The sequence below is a fragment of the Gadus morhua genome, chromosome 23, assembly GCF_902167405.1.
Source record: "Gadus morhua chromosome 23, gadMor3.0, whole genome shotgun sequence".
Taxonomy (NCBI): Eukaryota; Metazoa; Chordata; class Actinopteri; order Gadiformes; family Gadidae; genus Gadus; species Gadus morhua.
This window is the reverse complement of record NC_044070.1, coordinates 8,596,711-8,618,740: the sequence shown is the minus strand read 5'-3', so window position 1 is coordinate 8,618,740 and position 22,030 is coordinate 8,596,711. Positions and strand designations below refer to the sequence as shown.

Genomic DNA, 22,030 nt, shown 5'->3' with positions numbered 1-22,030 from the left:
GGAGAAAGAGAGACCGGGGGGGGGGGGGGGGGGGGGGGGGGGGGGTAAGGTGATGACAGAAGTGCATGCACCATGGAGCATGTCTAATAGTGGTGAAAGGCTCTTTACATTTCAATCTAAAGCCGTTGCAATGTGCCTCCAGCATCCCACTACAGGCCACAGTGATATAGACCTACATGTTATCTTTTTCAGGCATCGTCTGTTCAATATTATAGCGTCTTGGCTCCTGAAGAACAGCAAGTCCCCAATTGAAAGAGATCTTGACTTTCTGACCATCCAAAAGTATAAATGTATGGTTTAAGTAGAACAATATACAATACAGTCTTATACACATAAGGAGTGAGTTAATCAACTCAATAAAGGCCTACACTCAATGTATAGGGGGAAGGGGGAATATTCATTTTGAAATAGAATATTAGGCTCAATGGTACCAGCAATGTTTTTAAACCATCTGTGCCAACAAAAAGCACATTTAGCATTTTATTTTTAATTATCTTGGCTACTCACTATATTGCATATAGTTTTTAAATGGTGTCTTTCACACCAATACCATTCATATAAACTAAAATGAACAGCGTAGAACATAGTTAGTTGAAAACACGCTTTGACACAGTTTTGAACATAACAACCTTGTTTTGGTCCCTTCAATGATACGGCAATATTCAAATATTGTCATGCTGTTGTTACTGAATTATTCAACATTAATAGCCAAGTCAATAAATTATCTTCTAATCAGGAAAGGTGAGGGAGAGTGCATGGGAATTATTCAACATTAATAGCCAAGTCAATAAAATGTCTTCTAATTTTCTTATCAGGGAAGGCGAGGGTGAGAGAGAGAGGGAATTATTCAACATTAATAGCCAAGTCGATAAAATGTCTTCTTATCTTCTAATCAGGAAAGGCGAGGGAGAGGGATAGAGAGATAGAAAGAGAGAGAGGGCGATATAAAGAGCGAGAGAGAGAGAAAGAGAGAGAGAGAGAGAGAGAGAGAGAGAGAGAGAGAGAGAGAGAGAGAGAGGGCGATAGAATGAGAGAGGCAGATCTGAAAAGAGAGAGAGAGAGACAGAGAGAGAGGGAGAGAAAGAGAAAGAGAGAGAGAGAGAGAAAAATAGGGGGAGACATCAGGAGGAGAGCGAGCCATTGAGGGAGAGAGAGATTAAGAGACTATAATTTTTTTTATAAAACTCTTATTTGTCAATCAATGAGGACCAACTCCCGCCACCCCCCCCCCCCCCCCCCCCCCCTCACACACAAACACACACACACACACACATCTGTTTCACCTCATTTTGCAACACTGCCCACACTCTACAGCCCATGCCCTAGTTTGACTGACTTTATCTCCAGGTGACTTCACATCAGTGTCCTGACATTTGGCGTTTGAGGCCTCCAATGATATCATCCTATCCCTGTTTTCCGCCACGAATGTCATTGCTAGTCTGTTCCCCATTCTGCCTTGTATGAGGTGAGTTTAACTCGTAGTTGTAAAATAATCCCAATTTAATCATTTGAATGCGTTGCGAAAGAAGTTCAGTAAACATTATTCATATTCTTGTTTTTTTGTAAGTTATTAATTTTATTTTCAAACCACTCCCTTTAATGATATAACTATTAATACTTTCAGTTCACTGCAGGGTTGGAGTTGCGGTCTTAGGACGCTATATTTATTCATATGAAATGGATTCCTGTTTAAAAATGGTGAGACAAGGAAAGCCAACAGAGACAATAGTAATATTATTTAATTCTGATTTACGAAAAGGCTATGATCATGGCTGTGTGAATAAATCACAAACAAAAACACTAGCATAGTAGCATCATATGTTAATAATAAGTGGGCCAGAATCAGTAGTTTCAGTACATGTCTTCAAGCACTCTACACAACACTAGAATTACTGTAGCTTACCAAAATAATCGATATAACAACATCTAATTGACAAGTATACAAAGCAATACAATAAACAAGACTTTTATCAAAGACTTAAATCATAACACAATATATATACAAATCAGTACAAATAACAAATCATTTCTCTTTATTCAAAAGGTTAGGGTTAGGGATAGGGTAATGTTTAGTCAAAAGTTGCTAGGTTTGATGCAAATGTACAGTTTACCAGTAGTGATCCCTAAACCAGAAGCTAACCCCTACCTGCTTCTTAAAGACATGTTTCTTAAATATTTCACTGCAAGTCACTTAGGATAAGCACTCTGGATTGGTTGGTACTCATTTGATTCCTCTTTCCTATGCACGATTGCTCAAAATGGTTATCAGTGTCGTCAGTGTGCTTTTGGGATCCAGTATTCTCACCAGAGGAACGGTCACACCTGTATCTTGGAACAGCTGGTTCTGCAGAGTCATGGCCAGCATAGAGTCGATGCCCATAGAACTCAGAGTCACATCATCGTCCATCTCATCTGTGAAAACATTGCTAATCTTGCTCAGCATGTTCCTCAAATTCTTGTGTAACAAAGACAAAGGTTGAAGCTTCGGCTCGATGGGCAGGTCGTTGGTCGGTTCAAACTCTAACAGATCTGCCAGGCGTTCTCTCAGGGAAGAGTTCTGGGAGAGAACGTGGCCTCTTAGAGTGCTGAAGTTGAACTTGCAGACCACCTGCTGTGGGTAATTCATCTGGAGACACTTCTCCAGTGATTTGTGAACCTCCATGACATCCATAATCCTCATCCCCTTGGTCTCCAGGAACCGTTGGAAGTGGTCTTTGTTCAAGAGGAGTCCCAGGTTCAATGGTCCCCAGTTGATGGACTGCCCTGCCAGTCCCAGGTTTCTCCGATAATGACAGAACATGTCCAGGAAGGAGTTTGCAGCTGAGTAGTTGCACTGCGAGGCATTGCCGATGAAGGAGGATATGGAGGAGTAACACACAAAGTAGTCGAGTTTGTTATGCAGTGTAGCATAGTGAAGGTTGAGGACTCCATTCACTTTTGGCCTGAACACTTTTTGAAAGAGAGATCGGTCCAGGTTTTCAATTAGAGCATCGTGCAGAACAGCTGCACTGTGGAATACTCCTTTGATCGACCATGCGGGAAAACTCTGAACAATAGTTGTGATAGCTTCCTCTACCTGTGTAGAAAGAGAAACATCACATTGGATGCTCATGACAGTCATGCCACATCTCTTCTGGAGGGTTTCCATTTCTGTTTGCAATTCGGTGGAGATGTTTCTTCTGGATAGAGTTATGATACAACCTCCGCCCTGATGGGCGATGAATTTGACCGTCTCCAGTCCCAAGCCGGAGAGTCCTCCGGTGACGATGTAGATGCCATTTTTCTTAAATAGAGGCTCTGGTTTCGTAAGAAAAGGAATAACAGACAAGGGACAGTCCTGTGACATTGGGCCACCATGGTCCAAAGCCACCTGCTGAATGGTGCCAGTCGTGAAGTAGGACTCAACATCTTCACATGTCTGACTATTTTGTGTCCCTGATAACTGAAATGTGGCCCTTTTAAGATCCATGTTATTCAAGCCTAGAGAGAGTAGCCAGTGAAATATCTTCCTTTTCTGTCGTTTGAGATTGGACCGCTGCAACACATGGGAAACATTTAGTTTGTGCACATGAGTTTCTTCACTTTCCCATGAGAAGATGTGTTCTAATGCTGAAGACATTTGATCGTTACACACAAAGATCATATGACTCTCCAAATTCGCCCCCGTTTTACAAATTCCACACCAAGACTGGTTATATGGTGGCAGGAATACAAATGCATCGCAGCGATCGCTTTTCAGAAGGTCACTTGTGAACTGTGGCCTACAGACGATGCGCCACCCCGCCTTGTTAGCCGTCCAAACCAAAACCTCCAGCAAACCGGAGGCTGGTTTGGAGGAGATGATGGCCAACCTCGTCTGGTGTTTACCAAGGGGCGCAATTATTTCTAAGACCTCCCAGGCCAGAACAAAGTAGGACAAGCAGGGTGTCTCCCTCAGGAATCCGAGTGTATACGTGTCATAGCACGCTGCTTCGGGTACGACTACCTTGGACGTGGCGCCCACCGGATAGCAACATGCTACGTGGTCTCCCACTTTCAGCTTGTCTACCCGACTCCCTGTTGCGGTCACAATGCCGCTGAAATCCAAAGCAAGAAGCGTATGATTCTGGGAGGTGTGCTTGTTCCAATACATTGTCTCGCCAAAGTCTAGATGAAAAGTGCTTACCGGGAAGTAATCAGATGAATGTGTGCATAATTTGGTGAGCTGGACTTCCACTGACCTATCTTGGACTGGACTGGTTAGAGCCTCGGTAGGCATGGCAGACAAGTTTAGCATTCGATAAGGATCAGCTGTCATCAGGACAAAGTCCCTTGGAGGTACAGCACATGTGAATGTGGCATCACTTATGGGAGATCTTGCTATTCTTGTAAAAGAAGCATGACCCTGGCAGATCAGGACCTCCTGGTGTCTGCAGGTGTTTATGACATGCACCAGGGTTTGAATGTCTTCACCGGACAGAGACGCCAGGTCAACCAGCTGGAAGGAGAGCTCTGTGACCTCAGCAGCACACGCTCTCAACATGCCAGAGAGTACAAAGCCGGGACTGATGTGGTCCACGGTCCTTTCTGCAGCTCTATAGGTTATGACCCGGACCGTGCAAGGGCGTTTTCTTTCCTTTAAGGCAAGAACCACCTCTCGGAACAGCTCACAGCAGCCCACCAAGGAGGACGATACATTCTCAGGGGAAAGATGACTCACATCCTGAGCTCCACACATGAATAAAACCTCCTCTAACTCGTCTTCAGTGTTCTGTGAGCGAAGAACAAGGTACTGAAGCTTGTTTGATAACCACTGCTCTTTGTTGGTAATGAAGGTTGATTCAGGATGGAGATATGGACTTAGAGCTTTAGCAACCCCTAATTGGTCTTCAAATACCAGAGCCTTCTTTTGACGATTCAAGGCAAGCTCTTCAGTAGTCGAGATGATTTTGTTTTGGAAGAACAAGGTCTCCACAACATCGGCCCCATCGCTCAAAAAGGAAATCCTTACGTCCTTAAGTTCCACCAGCACTGCCCCGTCTTTACTTGCAAAGCAACCACATACTTCAATGAAGTCTTGGGTTTCTTGAGTGGCTCTTAAGTAGATGAGCATTTCCTGCTGAAGTGGCGCTGATATGGCGATGCAACCCACAGCCGTGGGGAATCCCTGCCTGGGAGATTCGCCTTTGGTTGCTACTACTGCTGTCATTTGGAGGAAATAATCCAACACCACTGGATGGAGGAAGAACTGCTGCAGCTGAGAGGCAATTTCATCAGGAACCCAAACAGTTGTCACTGCTTCCTTGGACTGGGTTCCAAAATGCACTTGTTCGAGCTGTCTGAACACAAAACCATACTCAAACCCAGCTTGAGAAAGAAGCGAGTAGATCTCTTCTCTGTCGATGACTGATTCACACCTTTGCCGAATGACTCCAGGGTTAATGGTTTGTTCTTCTAGCAGCAGCTGGCTGGATGTCATGTGATATGTGCCTGATGCATGTGTTGCTGAAGAAGACACTATACAAAATGTACCCTCATTCTTCCGATGCTCCAGAGTTACTTGGATTGGTTGCGAGTTAGAGTTTAGTGTGAGTAGATTGTTAAAAGATAAACTCACAAGAAGTTTTGTGCTTGGTATCTTTGCCTTGCTCAGACTTTCCATTATTGAGGCAAAAGCGAGCTCAACATATAGTGATCCTGGTGCGATGGCGACACCATTGTTCTTATGTTGCCAAAGATAAGGGGAAGTCTCAGAGGAGATGTTGAACTTGTACTCTCTGTTACCCCCCTTGAGTGTTTTGGATACAAAGACATGGTGAGAAAATATGGTTGATTCATTTTCTTTTCTTCTGGCTTTAAACTGCAACTCTTTCTTCAAGTTATCGAACTGGTATACTGGACACTCTGTGGGCAACGTCTCTCTACCACTATAAAACTGATTCCAGTCGACATGAAGACCCAGTTCGAATAGTCGGGACACTGTGGACGACATGGACTCAGAAGCTCTCTGTGGCTGAACTGATGTAAGGACCATAGTGTCCTCTCCGAGAGTCTCCAGAATGTTCCTCTGCAGAGCTCTGCGAGGTCCAATCTCCACAAAGACCAGATGCCTTCTCGCTTGTTGTGTGTTTCTGGTCAAAGCTTTCAGGGTTTGTTCAAATAAAACCGGCTCCCTTATGTTCTTTACCCAGTAGCGGCCTGTGGTAAAATCTCCATCCGAACACTTGTCCCCAGTCACAGTGGAGTAAAGCTCACAGTCCATATGTCCTACAGCCAGACGGTTTATGTTTTGCTCAATGTCATCTAGAATGGGGTCCATCATGTGACTATGGTATGCAGCTTGGACATCCAAGATATGGAGGAAGAGGTTTGTGTCTGTAACCATGGCTTCCAGCCTCTTGTGGAGAGCCATAATGGCATCTGCATTGCCCGACAGAGTGCAGGACAGAGGACTGTTGAAAGCTGCAATACAAACCTTCCCAGAGTAGGCTGGGAGGATCTCCAAGACTTTGGCAACAGGCAGATTACTGATGACAAGCATTTTGCCTCCGGTGACTCTGCTCTGGAGAGAGGATCGGTAGTGCACCACTTTCACAGCCTCCTCCAGAGTAAGGAGGCCTGAATAGTGAGCTGCAGCAACCTCTCCGACAGAGTGTCCAAGCACCACGTCAGCCTTGATGCCCCAATGTTTCAGAAGACTGCCAATGCCAACTTGAACGGCAAAGAGCAGTGGTTGGATTACATCAGGCTTTGTGAAATCATCGTTGTCCTCATCATCTGTATTCTTTTGGTTGATGCTGATTTTTTTGAAACTCTGGAAGAGTTTTTCAACCTCTCTGACCTTCTCTCTGAACTTCGGCTCCTCTTCAAAGAGCTGCTTGCACATTCCCCGGGATGTGACTCCGTTACCACAAAACACAAACACCACTCGTGTGTCCGGCTTGGTGGAGTCAGCCTTCTTGTTCTGTGCAGATGTAAGTTGTTGCTCTAAATCCAGAATTGAGGACACTAGGAAGACCTTCCTGTATTTGTGTTTATAATGACTTCTCCTGCAGGCTGAGGTATACAATAGGGAATTCAGGTCAATTGAACGATCTCTGGAAAGCCTCTGGGAAACATCTGCAATGGTCAGCATAAGTGATTTATCAGAGGCTGCAGAAATCACAAAGGGTTCTTTACCATGTATATTTATGGACTTTGGGATCCAGGTTTGTCTGTAGTCTTTTACAATTGCATGGGCGTTGGTGCCTCCAAACCCAAAGCTGTTGATCCCAGCCACTCTCACCGATGGTCCACTGGACTCCCACCTCTCTGGCTCTGTGGGGATCTTTATGTTGAGCGCAGCTGCGTCCACACTGCCGCTGTCCTCGGAGTAGAACACAGACGGGACGATGGTTTCATGCTTCATCATCAGGAGGACCTTGATGAGACCTGCCACTCCCGCGGCTGATTCCGTGTGTCCGATGTTGCTCTTTACTGAACCGATGCGAAGCGTCTCTGAGCCGGAAGGTTTGGCTTTTGCGATGGCGTTGGAGATGCTGCCCGCCTCTGTGGGGTCTCCTGCCGGGGTCCCGGTGCCGTGGGCCTCTATGTACTGGACCATCGCCAGGTCGGACTGGGAGTAGATTCTGCGCAGAAGCTCCTCTTGTTGGCTCATCGAGGGTTTAGTGATGGGAGTGACGGAGCGGCCATCTTGGTTTACTGCAGTTTTGCTGATGATGCCCCAAATATTGTTGAAGTCTCTCAGAGCCTAGATAGAGAAAATCAACAGACAAAGCATTAAACATTCATATTTGTTTAATATTAGTTTACTACTAATATTTTAGCAGAAACTTCCAAAGTGACTTACAGTGAATTTCCGTAACAGTAAGAAATAGATGAATACAAACAGCAACCCTTTTAAAAAATATCATTACTGCAAGAAGGCCACAGCTAGTTGGAAACAGTGGAAAGAGAAAGACAGCAAAACTGCTTATTCTACCAGTGTGATTTTTTAGCAATCAATGTTTCTTAATAGATCTTTGAACATATAATAACGTTCTCACATCTTTAAGGGGCTTCAGCAGGACCACTCCACAGCCCTCTCCTCTGCCGTAGCCGTCTGCTCTGCTGGAGAACGGCTTGCTGATACCGTCCGGTGAGATCATCTTGGCCTTGCTGAGTGCCACAAACATGCGTGGCTCGATGATACAGCTGACCCCTCCACACAGGGCCATCTCACAGTCTCCTGGAGGACGGGTGGAGAACAGGTCATTGACGTGAGGTGAGGATGGTGCAGTTATCAGGGTGATTAACTCAAAGACAAAACATAGTGAGCTGAAAGTCGACCCATAGGCACCAAGATGAGCAAGATGCCCAGCCCCTACCTGCTCCTTAATTACATGTATCTGAATGATATGATATGATATGATATGAACTTTATGAACTTTATTCGTTAGCTGGTGCTGAAATTTGTCTTGCGACCCAGCAGCCGTTGCATGTTTAAACAGAAAACATGAATTACACACATTGACATGACACATTGAAACAGAACAAATTTACATACATGGGTACAGATAGTCGAGAGCACATTGTCCACCACTCCGCCTATCTCCGGTTTAGCATCAAAGTCGATTGATGGACAAAATACTTTTTTAGTCTAACCTTCTTGAAAAGTGGTACCTCGTATCTCCTTCCTGAGGGCAATAACCTGTATTCACTATACAAAACATGATTAGTGTTTGAGGTGATGTTTTTTGCCAACCTCAGAATGCTGTTGTCATACGTGGAAGCATACAGCTCCTGAAGTGGTTGTCCAACAATCTTTGAACAAATGTTTAGTTGTTGTAACATTTGTGACTTTAGGGCTACAGACAGACATCCATACCAGGTGGTACTGCAGTACTGAAGAACACTCATAATGACAGAAGTGAAAAACAAAAGAAGAATCCTTCTACAGAATTCACTGGAAGTAGCTTTGGATAAAAGCTTCTTCTGAGTGACTAAATAGTCGTTCAATGGTGGTAATAACCAGTATCAAATTAAACAAGGACGCAGTTATATTATTGCTAACATTATTAGTAATATTGGTCTGCAATAGTGATGTACTATAAGTGATAGAGGGGATTTCAATGTGAAGATCTGACAAATACTTCCATTTTAAGGGGATGTATTATATCCTTCTAATACTCTAACAGGGGGTTGACTGAATCAATCCTTCACCTTGCCGTATTCCCTGGCATGCTGAATGCAGCGCCACCAGCGAGGAGGAGCAGGCGCTGTCGATGGCGAAGGACGGCCCCGTGAGATCAAAGGTGAAGGAGATCCTATTGGCGGCGATGCTCATGGCCGCCCCCGTGGCGCTGTAATGGTTAACGGCGTCGGCGTCGTTGTTGACGATGGTCTCGTAGTCCCTATTCATAAGCCCTGTAACAATATAGTTTATATACACACAGCGCCGATTAGCATCTGGGTCACGTTACACCCGCCCCTCACCCCTAAGGTACATGTTTCACAGTACATCGGGTTCGCTGCTAACCTATATAGACGCCGGTCCTGCTTCCGCGGGCCGTCTCCAGGGGCGTTCCAGAGTCTTCTAAGGCCCTGAAGGCACACTGGAGCAGCAGCTTCTGCTGGGGGTCCATGCAGTCGGCCTCGGCTTCGGCCAGGCCAAAGAACCGGTGGTCAAACTCATTGAACCTGGAGGAGATCAATGTGTATCAATAGAAAAATACTATCATTATGAATAAAAACAACATTCATTTATGACGCGATGTGTGTTCTGCTTTGGACTTGATGTTTACTTGACGTATCTCTATGAACCTTCAACTCCACGTCTCTTGGGATAAAAGTGCAGACTAAATCACAAAATAGGGAAAAGTTATTATGGCTTTAATGTATTTTCTTACCCGTCTATGAGAGCGGCTCTGGTGGTCTGTGTGCGACCAGGTCTGGTACCGTCAGGAGAGAACCAGCCCGTAGTGTCAAACCTCTCCTCTGGTATATCCGTCACACAGTTCCTCCCCTCCAGAAGAACCTTCCAGAAACTGTCCAGTCCTTCCCCTTAAACACAAAAAGCATAGTTAAGAGTTAGGTTCATGCTTTCAGACTACATATTCACTTGAAACAATAAGTATTACTTCACTCACCGCCAGGGAAGTTGCATCCGATGCCAACCACAGCAATTTCTTCCTCCATTTTGTCATCGAGTTGTGTTTCAGATGGACCTGACAGCAACCCGTTCTCAGAATGGTTCACTGTCTGTCTGCTCTAGTTATCCTGCCTTCGTACCACCTCTTTATATTCTGTGGCTTGTATCCTCCATCTCAAAATACAGACCGCCTGAAGGCGCAGCAACAATAGAGCTCTTGTCAGATCTTCATTAGGAACTTAATACACTAATTGGAGGTTAAACGACTGGTTTGGTACAAGGAGATAATGCGGGGTTTGTCGCTGTCGGGACGGAGAGAAAGGCTTTAATTATCCTCTTCCTTTCCCGCGTTATTCTAACCCTGTTTCTGATCATTACTTTTCATGAAACAAAGTATATAAGGCTGCTTACCAAGGTTCAACAAAACCTTAACGGAGCTGACACTTATTCAAACCTTATGAAGTTATGTATGCAACTTACTTTAAATGTAAATCTCCATCTTCAGGTAAAAGGTTACTCTACAATAAAAAAATTCCAACATAAAAACAATATTATCATTCTGCAATTGCTTTAATGTTCTGAAAAATGTAGAGATTAACAGACAAAAAGGGAATTAAAAGATTCCTTTTAAGTTCCTTGCAGGAAAGGTGCATAGCTCAGTCAAGACAGTTGCTAGTGGTTTCTGTTGGAATTTCTTCTTAGGGAAAGGTTAGTTGTTCGCCGGTTGTGAATGTGATACGATGACGTCATACAAATGACATGACTTTCAATGCATGTTTAAAAACCTTTATTGATATTCGACACAGCACCTTGTTTCCTATTTTAGGAGACAAAAACAAGCACAGGGCCGATTCCTATCCACGCAGGTACAGTATATACACCCCTTCTTGCTCAGCTTTGGGTAGCTGCACACGATGCAAGAAGGAGAAAAATAAAAGACACACTTTGGGCACGTATAAATACAAAGGACATCGAATAACAGCAGATGCTGCTGAACCGAGGAAAATAAAACACTAACTAAAATATGAAGGTCACAAGTAGAGTCAAATTTTTTGCTGCAGCTTTTTGGTAAAACACGTTCTTTAACTTCTAAAAATATGGTGGCATGTCGACAATCATTGGACTGGCAAGATAACATTGGTTTGCAGTCTATATATTAACATAATGTAAATTGTTCAAGGTTTACACATAACTGACAATTTCAGTTATTAACCAAAACAAGTGTTCGTCTTCCAAGTACAACTCAGGTGTTTAAAATCGCCATTAAAGAGCACCTATTGGATCACCAGCTGTAATGTTCATCAATGGCTGATCATTACGAGCCGTTTCAGAATCCATCCACTAGTGACAACACATGTGGGAGTGTCCAGCCAAAGAGATGCTGGGTAGTTTTCAAAATTGCTTGTAATGACGAACCAACATCACACCTGGTGGTTAAATGAGGGCCCCTTGAATCAAAGTTCCAGAATAAAACATAATAATAATAATATTAATAATAGTCTGTTATGTTATCTCCGACAACAGAAATAGAAAATAAAGTAACAAACTGACTAAAGACCATGTAGCACAGGGGATGATTCCGTAAAAGGAAGCAGAGTGTGTGTGTGTGGGGGGGGGGGGGGGGGGGGGAGAGGTTCAGTGCTCCAGCACCTTGCCCTCCAGGACCAGCCGGATCTCCTTGGCGTCGAGGGTCTCGTGGCGGAGCAGCGCCCCCGCCAGGTTCTCGTGCTCCTGGCTGTAGGTCTTCAGGAGGGTCCTAGCCCTCTCGTACGAGTCCTGGAGGCCAAGAGAAGACAGAGATTCATTCATTTGTTACGACTCTTCATGCTGCCTCAGTGCTGGCAGAGGGGAGCGCCATCACCATGGTAACCACCGAACGGTAGGCTCACCTTCAGAAGGACGCGCACTTCCTGTTCCACGGCGGCCTGGGTCTCGGGGCTCTGCTTGGTCAGGTCGTTGTAGGTCATGACCCCCAGCTGAAGGACCACAGGCTGAGGTTTAGTCTCTTAAGTTACGTTAACACATCAGACCCCCCCCCCCCCCCCCCCCCCCCATTCTTGTCTGACACACAGAGCTCCTCTCACCTTGTCACTCATCCCAAAGCGGGTCACCATCATCTTGGCTATTTTGGTGGCGCCGTCAAAGTCACTGGAAGCACCTGGAACACACACACACGCACACACGCTTTGTTAGCTGCACAAGATGCAAGGAGGAGGAAAATAAAATACAAACGAACCCAAAGATACTAACAAATCTGTATCATGAATTTGCTATTAGTAATCAAAGCGAAAGCGACTTCGAGGGAGTTAAGTACAAGTCATGAAGGGACAGGTAGGGGCTAGGGCGTCCTGCGCTAGGATGCCTATGGGTGAGGCTGCAGACCAACCAGAACAGTGTCCCTGGCCTGCTAGACACTGTGGAGCTGGGCATCTCAACGGGTTAATGACGCAGTGCGGCGTACCCGTGGTGATGTACTCGTCTCCGAAGATGAGCTCCTCGGCCACGCGGCCCCCCATGCTGACGTCCATCTGGGCCAGGAGCTGGGCCCGCGTCTCGCTCCAACGGTCGTTCTCCGGCAGCATGGACACCTGGCAGGGTGAGAGGCATGTTATTCAGGGCCTGTTCTCACGAGTCAATAAAAAAATCGATTTTGGATTAAAAATGATTTAATTAATTGCAATACTGTTAAAAAACAAAGGTAAACTCAAGACAAATAGATAAAAAAATATTAAAACATAAAAAATAAAAAAAAAATATGGAAGTCAGAATAATTTTTTGGGGGGATAATTAATTAATTATTCCCGCCTCCCCCATTACTTCATAAAATCCCTGCTCACTGGCCCATATTAGCCACTTACATCACATGTAAGTGGCTAAGTGGTGTGTGTATGCGTGTTGGCTTTCTACTATGCGTCAACCACAGGTGAGAGGTGGGGAACAGGAAGTGGCCGTACGTGTCCGAGGGTGGGTCCGCGGGGCATGATGGTGGCCTTGTTGATGGGCATGGCGTCCTTGGTGTAGTACGCCACGATGGCGTGCCCCGACTCGTGGTAGGCCGTGATCTCCTTGTTCTTCTTGTCGATGTCCACGCTGCGCCTCTCCGGACCTGGGCCAGGAAGAGGATACGAGTTCACCGCCTTTGAAGATGGACTTTATCTTTTATTGAGGTAATTTTACTAACATGTAGATCAGGAAGAAATTTTGCTTAACCTTACACCGACTACAATTCTAAATAAGTATAAGATTAGCTTATAAATATAAGCTAATCATTTGAATAAAAAACTAAAATATAACAATTTACATATTTATGGGCCCCACCGAGGGTGTTTGTGCATGCGTCTGCCTCTGGGTGTGTGCGTGTGCTCCTGCATATGTGTGGGTGCGTGTGTCTGCGCCTGCATATGTGGGTGTGCGTGTGCACCTGCATATATGTGTGCATATGTGTGTGCGTCTTCATACGCGTGTCCGTGCGTCTGCAAACATGGTGTGCGTGTGGGTGCACCTGCATACGCGTTTGTGCGTGTGCCTCTGTGCGTACGTCCCTGCGTCTGTGCGCCTACGTCCTCACCCATGAGGATCTTGTCCTTGGCGAACTCCAGCTCCCTCATGGTGACGCGCTCCCTCAGGTCCACGGCCGCCTTCAGCGCCGCCTGGTTCACCAGGTTCTCCAGCTCCGCCCCCGTGAAGCCCACCGTGCCGCGCGCTATGATCCCCGCCTCAACCGCTGGGGGGATGGGAGGGAGGAGGAGAGAGGCGAGGAGGAGAGAAGAGGGTGAGGGAGAGGAAAGAGGGCAGGAAGAGGAGGAGGAGAGAAGAGGGTAGGGGAGAGAAGGGAGGAGAGAGAGCAGGAGGAGGAGGAAGGGGAGAGAAGAGGGTAGGGGAGAGGAGGGAGGAGAGAGAGCAGAAGGAGGAGGAGAGAGGAGGGAGAAGAGAGGGCAGGAGGAGGAGGAAGAAGGGGAACGAAAAGGGTGGGGGAGAGGAGGGAGGAGGAAAGGGTGATAAGAGGGTGGGGGGGAGGAGAGGAGGCGAAGGAGGGAGGGAGGGAGCAGAAGACAAAGAGATGTTGGAGCAGTTTGTTGAGGCAGTGATGGAGGACAGTTCCGGTCTTTAACTCCGGAGGAGGAAGGACAGAAGTTTTAGATCCGAGGGATAAGACTCGGCGAGAACATGGTGGAAGCCTCTACACTTAGAAAACAGGCGTTCTCAGTAGTTGCCTTTGTGGCATTTTCCTATCAGGGTAAATCAATCTTTACTTTTTTTTAATTAAACAAAAATACATGAACTGTTGCTAAATTAAGTCAAAGATTATTATTTGTACAAAGAAACTCCAGAAGCTTAATGTCTTTGGGAGGAGCAGCACACCACAACACTGAGTTGCGACATCCTTATTACCTATAGTTTGACCTGTGATAGTCAGTGGTGCCATGGGTTAAGGAGCTAAGCTAACTAGCGGTGAGACCTACCAGGGTCCACCTTGATCTTGGACAGGTACCAGTTGAGGATCTCCGTGCGACCTTTGACATCGGGTCGGGGGACGGTGACCTGCATGTCGAACCGCCCGGGCCTCACCAGAGCACTGTCACACAAAATGGTTTCAATAAAGTTAGGATATTAAAAAATGCCTCCCATTTTAGCATCAACACGGAGATCCACTGCAATGCAAATGAACAGTATATGATATATTTAAATCATATTTATAAATGAATCATAAAATCAAAATCATACCTGTCCAAAGCTTCTGCAAAATTTGTAGCACCGATAACAATGACTCCTTCGTTTGGTTTGAACCTGGAAAGAAAAACAGATTAGAATGGATATTATTACACATATTATTTAATAAAAGTTCTAAATATTTCATAGTAAAATACATAAACATTTTTAAATGCAATGCACATTAACCATCAGTAGACCAAATGAGACCGTCTGAGGACCATATTATACCATGTGTATCTAGCACTTTGACCTCATTGAGTTGATGTAAAGTGCGTTATAAATAAAATGTACTATTATTATTGTTATTATTATTATGTGTGGACAATGTCAGAGTCTGTGAGATGGTGTGAGGACCCACCCGTCCATCTCAGCCAGCAGCTGGTTGATGGTCTGTCTGGAGTAGGGGTGCATGGGGGACTCAATCCTCTTTCCCCCCACACTGTCCAGCTCATCGATGAAGATCACACACGGGGCGCTTGCCTTCGCCTCCTCTGCAGAGAACAAGGACATCAGAGTGGCTACTATCAGACTGCATCCCTGCTCAGGCTCCAATAGCATGAGATAGCATAGCATAAAGACAGCCTCATAGCAAAGACATAACCTCCTTAGCATCAAGATAGTAGGTCATAAAGATAGCCACAGAGCACGGAGATGGTCGCATAGCATTGAAATAGCATAGCAACATGATAGCATAGCATCAGGTAGACGCAATCGAATGTGGAACCGGCCTGACCGGACCAACCAGACATGTTCGATATAGGGCCAAAAGGTTGTGGGTTCGAAGCCAAGCCAGCAAACTACCTGTAGACATCTCGAGCAAGGTTGCCTTACCATCTGGCCAAGCGTCTTCAGATGAACGCGTGTGCTAAATGACCAAAACGTCAAAGAGACAGTACCAACTACTGTTCTGTTGAACAAGGAGAGTAACAACGTATTCATTGTCTTCCAAACAGAACGGGGTGCTGAACTCACTGAAGAGGTTCCTGATGCGGCTGGCACCCACGCCCACAAACATCTCGTCGAACTCCGACCCCGAGGCGTAGTAGAAGGGGACGTCGGCCTCCCCGGCCACAGCGCGCGCCAGCAGGGTCTTCCCGGTGCCCGGGGGTCCCACCAGCAGGACGCCTGAGGACAAGGGCCACAGTTAGTCCCCGGGACCTCATCCCAGGCAGACCCACAGGGCGGGGAACAGACTCCACACGTCGGCGTTAGTCCCTTTCATTTGTTTTAGTGGCAACATCAGGAACCAAAGCAAAAAACATCTGTCTATTTATTTTAGACATAGGATTTGTCTGCGTGTCGTTTTCTGCGTTTTTCTTGTCATTTTTCGAATAATGTTATATGGGATATATTGGCTGGTTTGAGTAGACAATGGATGTATGCACCACTGATCACACATTGCTAATATAAAACATGAGTTACGCTGGACGAACCACGGCACAACGCGTGGAAGATACACAACTGAGGATTCCATTGGAGCTCAATATAATGCGTGACTCACACATGAGGGTCCCGAGCCTCAATTTGGTGTCGGGGGTGTGTGGAGTGTGTTTGGAGGATGGCTGATTTAAGCTGCCTCACCAGGCCCAGGTCAGAGTGACTGCGGGGCTGGGTGAGGCTGCACACACCATCCACACTCAGGGGAGATCTCCTTCATATCAACATATAGCACCGGGTCATGTATTGTTGTCTATACAAACTATACAATTAACCCGTTTTCCAACATCCTCATCATACTGCATGTCGGGAAGAGTCCAGTAAAAGTCGCCTTGGTGGCGTTCAGCATTGTCTTTGTTGCAGTTGTATGTTAGCGGAGGGGCTGAGTGGTATTTGAAGTCAGCATTAAAATCTCCTCTCCCCTAACTACGGGCCGCTTGCCTCCCCCCAGCGCGGGGCCCTTCAGGGGGTTCCTACCTTTGGGCAGCTTCCCCCCCAGAACGGTGAACTTCTGGGGGTTCCTGAGGAACTCCACGACATCCTGCAGCTCGTTCTTGGCCTCGTCCACGCCCTTCACGTGGTCAAAGGTCACGTTCTTCACCTGGACCGGGTCCACGGCAGAGTCCAGGCCCGAGGTGGCTCGGAACCTCACTGTGAACCAATCCACACAAAGTAGTGCTTTAAGCATTGGGAATACAGTAATCCCTCCATTTAAACACAGACGCACACTAACAAAATTGTTCTTGCCTAACCAGTCATCTCTTTAGTCAGATAGTTCTTTATTAAAACCAATAACAAACATTACCAATGCCTTTAAAGAGAAAGGAAAATGTATGCAAACTGTAAGGAATAGCCTGTTAGGAATAATTCTGTGGATCACCTCCGTGATCCACAGAATTAAGGGTTTTATTTTTTAAAAACACAATTCAGTCATAAACTTTGCCACAAAATAATATGTTTTTTATATTAGTGTTGAATCATTTCTTAATAATAGAAATGAATGAAGGCTGAACCAAAACCTGCATCAGAAAAGGAGTGCTTACCGGAGAGGAAGGGCGACCTGAACAGACCGTACAGGCCTGCCCCCAGCAGCACCAACAAGATCAACCGGGTCCGCCTCACAGATTCTGGAGCACACAAACACAGTGTGGCACTTAGGACAGACCCACAACCCACCATCGCTGCCTAGTGGAGACGTAGAGCAACTGCACATTTTATCAACTGCTTATTCCAGTGACCAGCACCTGTTGCATTGGATGAATACATCTCTTACATCATCCCGTAAATCCCTTAAAAATAATACATGGAATATATGTACATTTTTTGGCCGTTTAAAAAAAAGGCAAGCAATTGTGTTTCAATTGCCAATCAATTAATTAATTAATAAAAATGTGTTCTGCTCCAATATCTTTATTAAAGCAACCAGTTTTAAACTAAGGTGGGAAAGAAAGAAAGAAAAAATATAGACCTGTGTTAAAAAAACACACACACAAACACACACACACACACACACACACACAAGAAAGAGAGCCAGAGAGAGAGAGAGCCAGAGAGAGAGAGACTGAAAGAGAGACAGACACAGACAGAGACAGAGACAGAGACAGAGAGCCAGAGACAGAGAGCCAGAGACAGAGAGAGAGAGAGAGCCAGACAGAGAGACAGAGAGAGAGCCAGACAGAGAGATAGAGAGGCAGTACCTGGAGTCCTCTGGGAGTAGGCCTGGGACTTCATGAAGCCCTCGGTGAAGCCCGTCTTGAAGGCCTCCTGCTGGGCCTCAGGGAGGTTCTTCTGCTTCATCAGCTGGTCCACCGTCTGGGCCTCGGTGCCCTTCTCTCTGCCCAGGAGATTCTGGAGGTCACAGAGTTCCCACTATGAGCTAGCTATTCACATGCTGTTAACGTGGCATGTCGATGCCTGCCTGCAGGAGTCTGGTCTTTAATCGTTTTTCAAGTTGACCGGACGACTTGTACAAACCATAACTTTGTTCATGTAAAAAAACTTCAACAAATATTGCATCAAATTGTTCCTAAAGCTTTGGAGACAATAGAGCCCAGAACTAGGCCTACACTCTGTTGTATAGCCATCCTGCCTGCCATGTAAAAAAAAAAAAAAAAAAAAAAAAAAAAAAAAAAAAAAAGCTTACAAGATGCATGCTTGTGTATGATGTAGAAAACTACTTTTCCAGAGAAGATGAAATTGAAAGAAAAGGATTTTAGCTGGGAAAGTTGGAAACTGTCTCTTGTTCGACCCCTTACCTCAGCACTTAATTCAACAAGCACAACCCAAAGCAACTCCTCCCATCGCGGTAATCCCAGACTATGCGTGTGTATAGTCCCTACAGGACTCTACACGGGGGGGGGAGTCTATGGGGTATTTTTGGGGAGGCTATGAGGTATTTATTTGGGGTTATTATGGGTAAATTAATGGGTGATGGATTCATTGAGATTTAAATGATGTATAAATTGGGTGGACAACGAAAAACGACATTTTGTTATTATCCTGTAACCATGACAAAACTGATAAAAAAAACGGATGAACTGAACTAGGGACCCCCACCTTCATGAAGGCTGGGGTGTAGCTCTCCGGTTCTGAGGGGGCCTGGTAGGCGGGGTCCCTCCGCCTGGTGCTCGACTTCAGGGTCTTGAACCCACGACTCTGGACGCCTGCTGTGGGACAGACCGGAGACAGGAGAATAAGGGTTAACAACCGCTGGCATGACGATCCTCGTTACCATTACTTATCGGCCATTTAGTAAACCTCTTCATCCAAAGTCATCCAGACTGAGTTTCTCTCAGATACACGTCACTAAGGTAATAGCTGGACTAGGCATCTGGCTCAAGGGCACCTGTGGGCTTGGGGGTTAATTGTTCTGCTGTGTATCACAAACACATAATGCTTATAATTATAATAATGATTCACACACACACACACACACACACACACACACACACACACACACACACACACACACACACACACACACACACACACACACACACACACACACACACACACACACACACACACACACACACACACACACACACACACCATTTTTATACTGCTACCTGGTAAATAGTCCAGCTGTGTGCAGAGTGACTGCAGAGGGCTGTGCGGTTGTCTGTGGAATACCGCCGAGCCAGCCGTTCTCTGAGTAAACCCTTTAGGACAACAACAACAACAACATCATCATCATCATCATCATCATAGGCCGCCTCCATACAGCTTTTTACTGGAAACTACAGCCACTCAAAGCACATCCCTTTTGATCCAGGAGAACGTGAAATCCAGGAGTGAAATCGTATGTTTTTGCCAGGCTCCACCAAACAGCTTGAACATTCCACTCTGCTCCCATCCATGCATTCTTCTCATAGCGTCAAAGTGCCTATTAGTATAATCTTCAACGGACACTGGTGGCGAGGTGTTTGTGGACATGTAGAGCTCAGTCTGGGTAGCTGTGGACTTATAATGGATGCCACAGAATGTATTGAATTGCCGATGTTTTGAGCTCTTTCACTGTGGATTTGATGTTTGGACAACTATAGTACAACGCTATGGTGTGTTTGGATGGTGAAGCTCCATCTGAGCAGCGATTTATTTTGATGTCCGAGTGAGGGTTAAGCGTCTCAGACTTATCGTGTATGGTGAAGGTGTATGTTGCATTTCATATACAACCTCGCTCATTATAAAGCTTGAATGGAAACACTTTGCTAAAACAGTATCACCGTTTCCAGTGGTCAGAACCATGGGTTAAGAACACACAACTCTCCAGATACAATCCCACCAAGCGGCCTGGTTCTCACCGTGCTTGTTGTGGAAGAAGGATTTTGCGGAAGCGTGAGAGGTCCTCCACGGGGAAGAGCAGGAGGGGGCCTCCAGCGGCCCCAGGCAGGGCAGTAACCTGCTGACCAGCTCCTCCAGCTGACCAGCCCCGAACTCAGACAGACCCACATCCTTCAGGCTCACACTGGGCTGGAGAGACACAGAAACACAGCACTGAGTACTACTACACCGTGATTATATTAATCACCACCCATCAACACACACGCACGTAAATTACGACCCAACTAGCGATGTACTTTACGTGCCCATCTACACCAAGTAGGTCAATATGCATTAGCACCTAGTACAGTCTGGCCAGCAGAAAACATTGCATCCCTCCTCAACTACAATAAACTAAATGCTCATGAAAACAAATGTTCAATTTTCAGCCAACTGAGTCATCCAGAGTCCAACACAATATGGATAATATAACGGTCCTGCCTCGGCTCCTAACAGTTTGTTTAGGAAGCTTGGCATGCCAGGATTTTTGGAATGTAATAGTCACTGTTTACATGCTCTCCAGTCTCCACTTACATCTCTCGGCAGGAGGTCGTTCTCTGGAGCTGGGACGCTCTGCAGGTTCTGCACAGACGCTGTGACCGCCGAACTAGCCGCACTCTTCAGGGAATGGATCGCATTGGCGAGCTGGCTCAGGGGCAATATCATCTGGGGAGAGGGGTATTGAAATATGCATGTAATGGCAGAGGATACGATAAATGTACACACCATCTTCCATTTATGGAACTGCTATGAGGTATTTTAAGGACAGCAGGGCAGGCGAGGTATGTCTAGGTTTCAACAGTTAATAGAGCAATGTGAGGTTATGTCTAGGTTTCACAAGTCAATAGAGCAATAGGAGGGAGTAGTAGCAACATGCTGTAGGTGACTGACGCTATGTAACCCACTGTTCATGTAACGTGAGGTATGTCTAGATTTCACCAGCCAATAGAGCAATATGAGGTAGTAGTATTATCATACTGTAGGTGACTGACGCTATGTAACCCTTTGTTCATGTAATGTGAGGTATGTCTAGGTTTCACCAGTCAATAGAGCAATACGAGGTAGTATATCAACATGCTGTTGGTGACTGACGCTATGTAACCATCTGTTCATGTAACGTGAGGCATGAGGGAGTAGTAACAACATGCTGTAGGTGACTGACGCTATGTAACGCTCTGTTCATGTAACGTGAGGCATGTCTAGGTTTCCCCAGTCAATGTAGCAATATGAGGCAGTAGTAGCAACATGCTGTAGGTGACTGACGCTATGTAACGCGAGGTATGCGCGACGTAATAGATCCAGCTACAAATATGAACAAAGCTATAAAGCGCTGCCATCTAAAGCAACGCTAAAGTTCAATGTAAAACGTGAAAATACAGACATGTATACAATCAATGGAACTATTGTTTATAGATAATAATACATTCGCTTTATATTGTTTCTATAAAGCGAATGTATTATTACAGATACAGATATCTGTGCATCTAGATAGCTGTCAAGCCGGCCGGCTAACTAGCTGTTAGCATTACCTGTTGTGGCGAAAGCGAAAACATCGTTCCTCCGCAACACAGTTGATGTTGATGGTTATGGTATGAGAACAAAGCCCTCCGGACACAGGACTATGCCCCAGATGAAGATCCTTTGGTTCGCCTTGTTTTTATTACACAACTTTCCAGTGTCGATTAAAAGGGCTTCTTGGTTAAGGTCAAAGAGCCTACAAATTGACGCAAGCGGGTATCACTACCGGGTCATCTGGCGTAATTCTGATTACAATTGGTATACAAACGTTGCGTTTAAAATATATTTGTCTCTAAAAAAATTGTAGTAGTAATAAATTTCATTTTTGTTCTATTCCAAGTAAGAATATATATGTTTTAAGGACATAAGTTGTACGAAAGACAACTATAATGCCTGAACATATTATATATTTTTAAAAGATATATATAGTTG

The 22,030-nt window shown here is 45.5% G+C and overlaps 2 protein-coding genes across 2 annotated transcripts; both read right to left on the bottom strand.

The window, feature by feature from the left end:
- Window positions 1-1,743: 1,743 nt before the first annotated feature.
- pks1 (polyketide synthase 1) lies at window positions 1,744-10,155 on the bottom strand. The gene is made up of 6 exons (XM_030349699.1): window positions 10,107-10,155; window positions 9,867-10,020; window positions 9,497-9,657; window positions 9,181-9,384; window positions 8,025-8,206; window positions 1,744-7,729 (listed from the first exon to the last, which is right to left on the bottom strand). The coding sequence occupies exons 1-6, from the start codon at window positions 10,153-10,155 to the stop codon at window positions 2,240-2,242; spliced, it is 6,240 nt and encodes a 2,079-aa protein (XP_030205559.1). The 3' UTR covers window positions 1,744-2,239.
- Window positions 10,156-10,878: 723 nt separating this feature from the next.
- LOC115537011 (ATP-dependent zinc metalloprotease YME1L1) lies at window positions 10,879-21,862 on the bottom strand. Its single transcript, XM_030348577.1, has 18 exons — window positions 21,610-21,862; window positions 20,615-20,746; window positions 20,062-20,230; window positions 19,327-19,419; window positions 18,815-18,924; window positions 17,956-18,106; window positions 17,302-17,385; window positions 16,736-16,909; window positions 15,794-15,946; window positions 15,180-15,312; window positions 14,834-14,896; window positions 14,572-14,684; window positions 13,677-13,832; window positions 13,063-13,214; window positions 12,570-12,696; window positions 12,193-12,266; window positions 11,998-12,084; window positions 10,879-11,884 (listed from the first exon to the last, which is right to left on the bottom strand). Exons 1-18 carry the CDS (start codon window positions 21,631-21,633, stop codon window positions 11,744-11,746), a joined length of 2,136 nt encoding a protein of 711 aa, XP_030204437.1. The 5' UTR covers window positions 21,634-21,862; the 3' UTR covers window positions 10,879-11,743.
- Window positions 21,863-22,030: the final 168 nt, after the last annotated feature.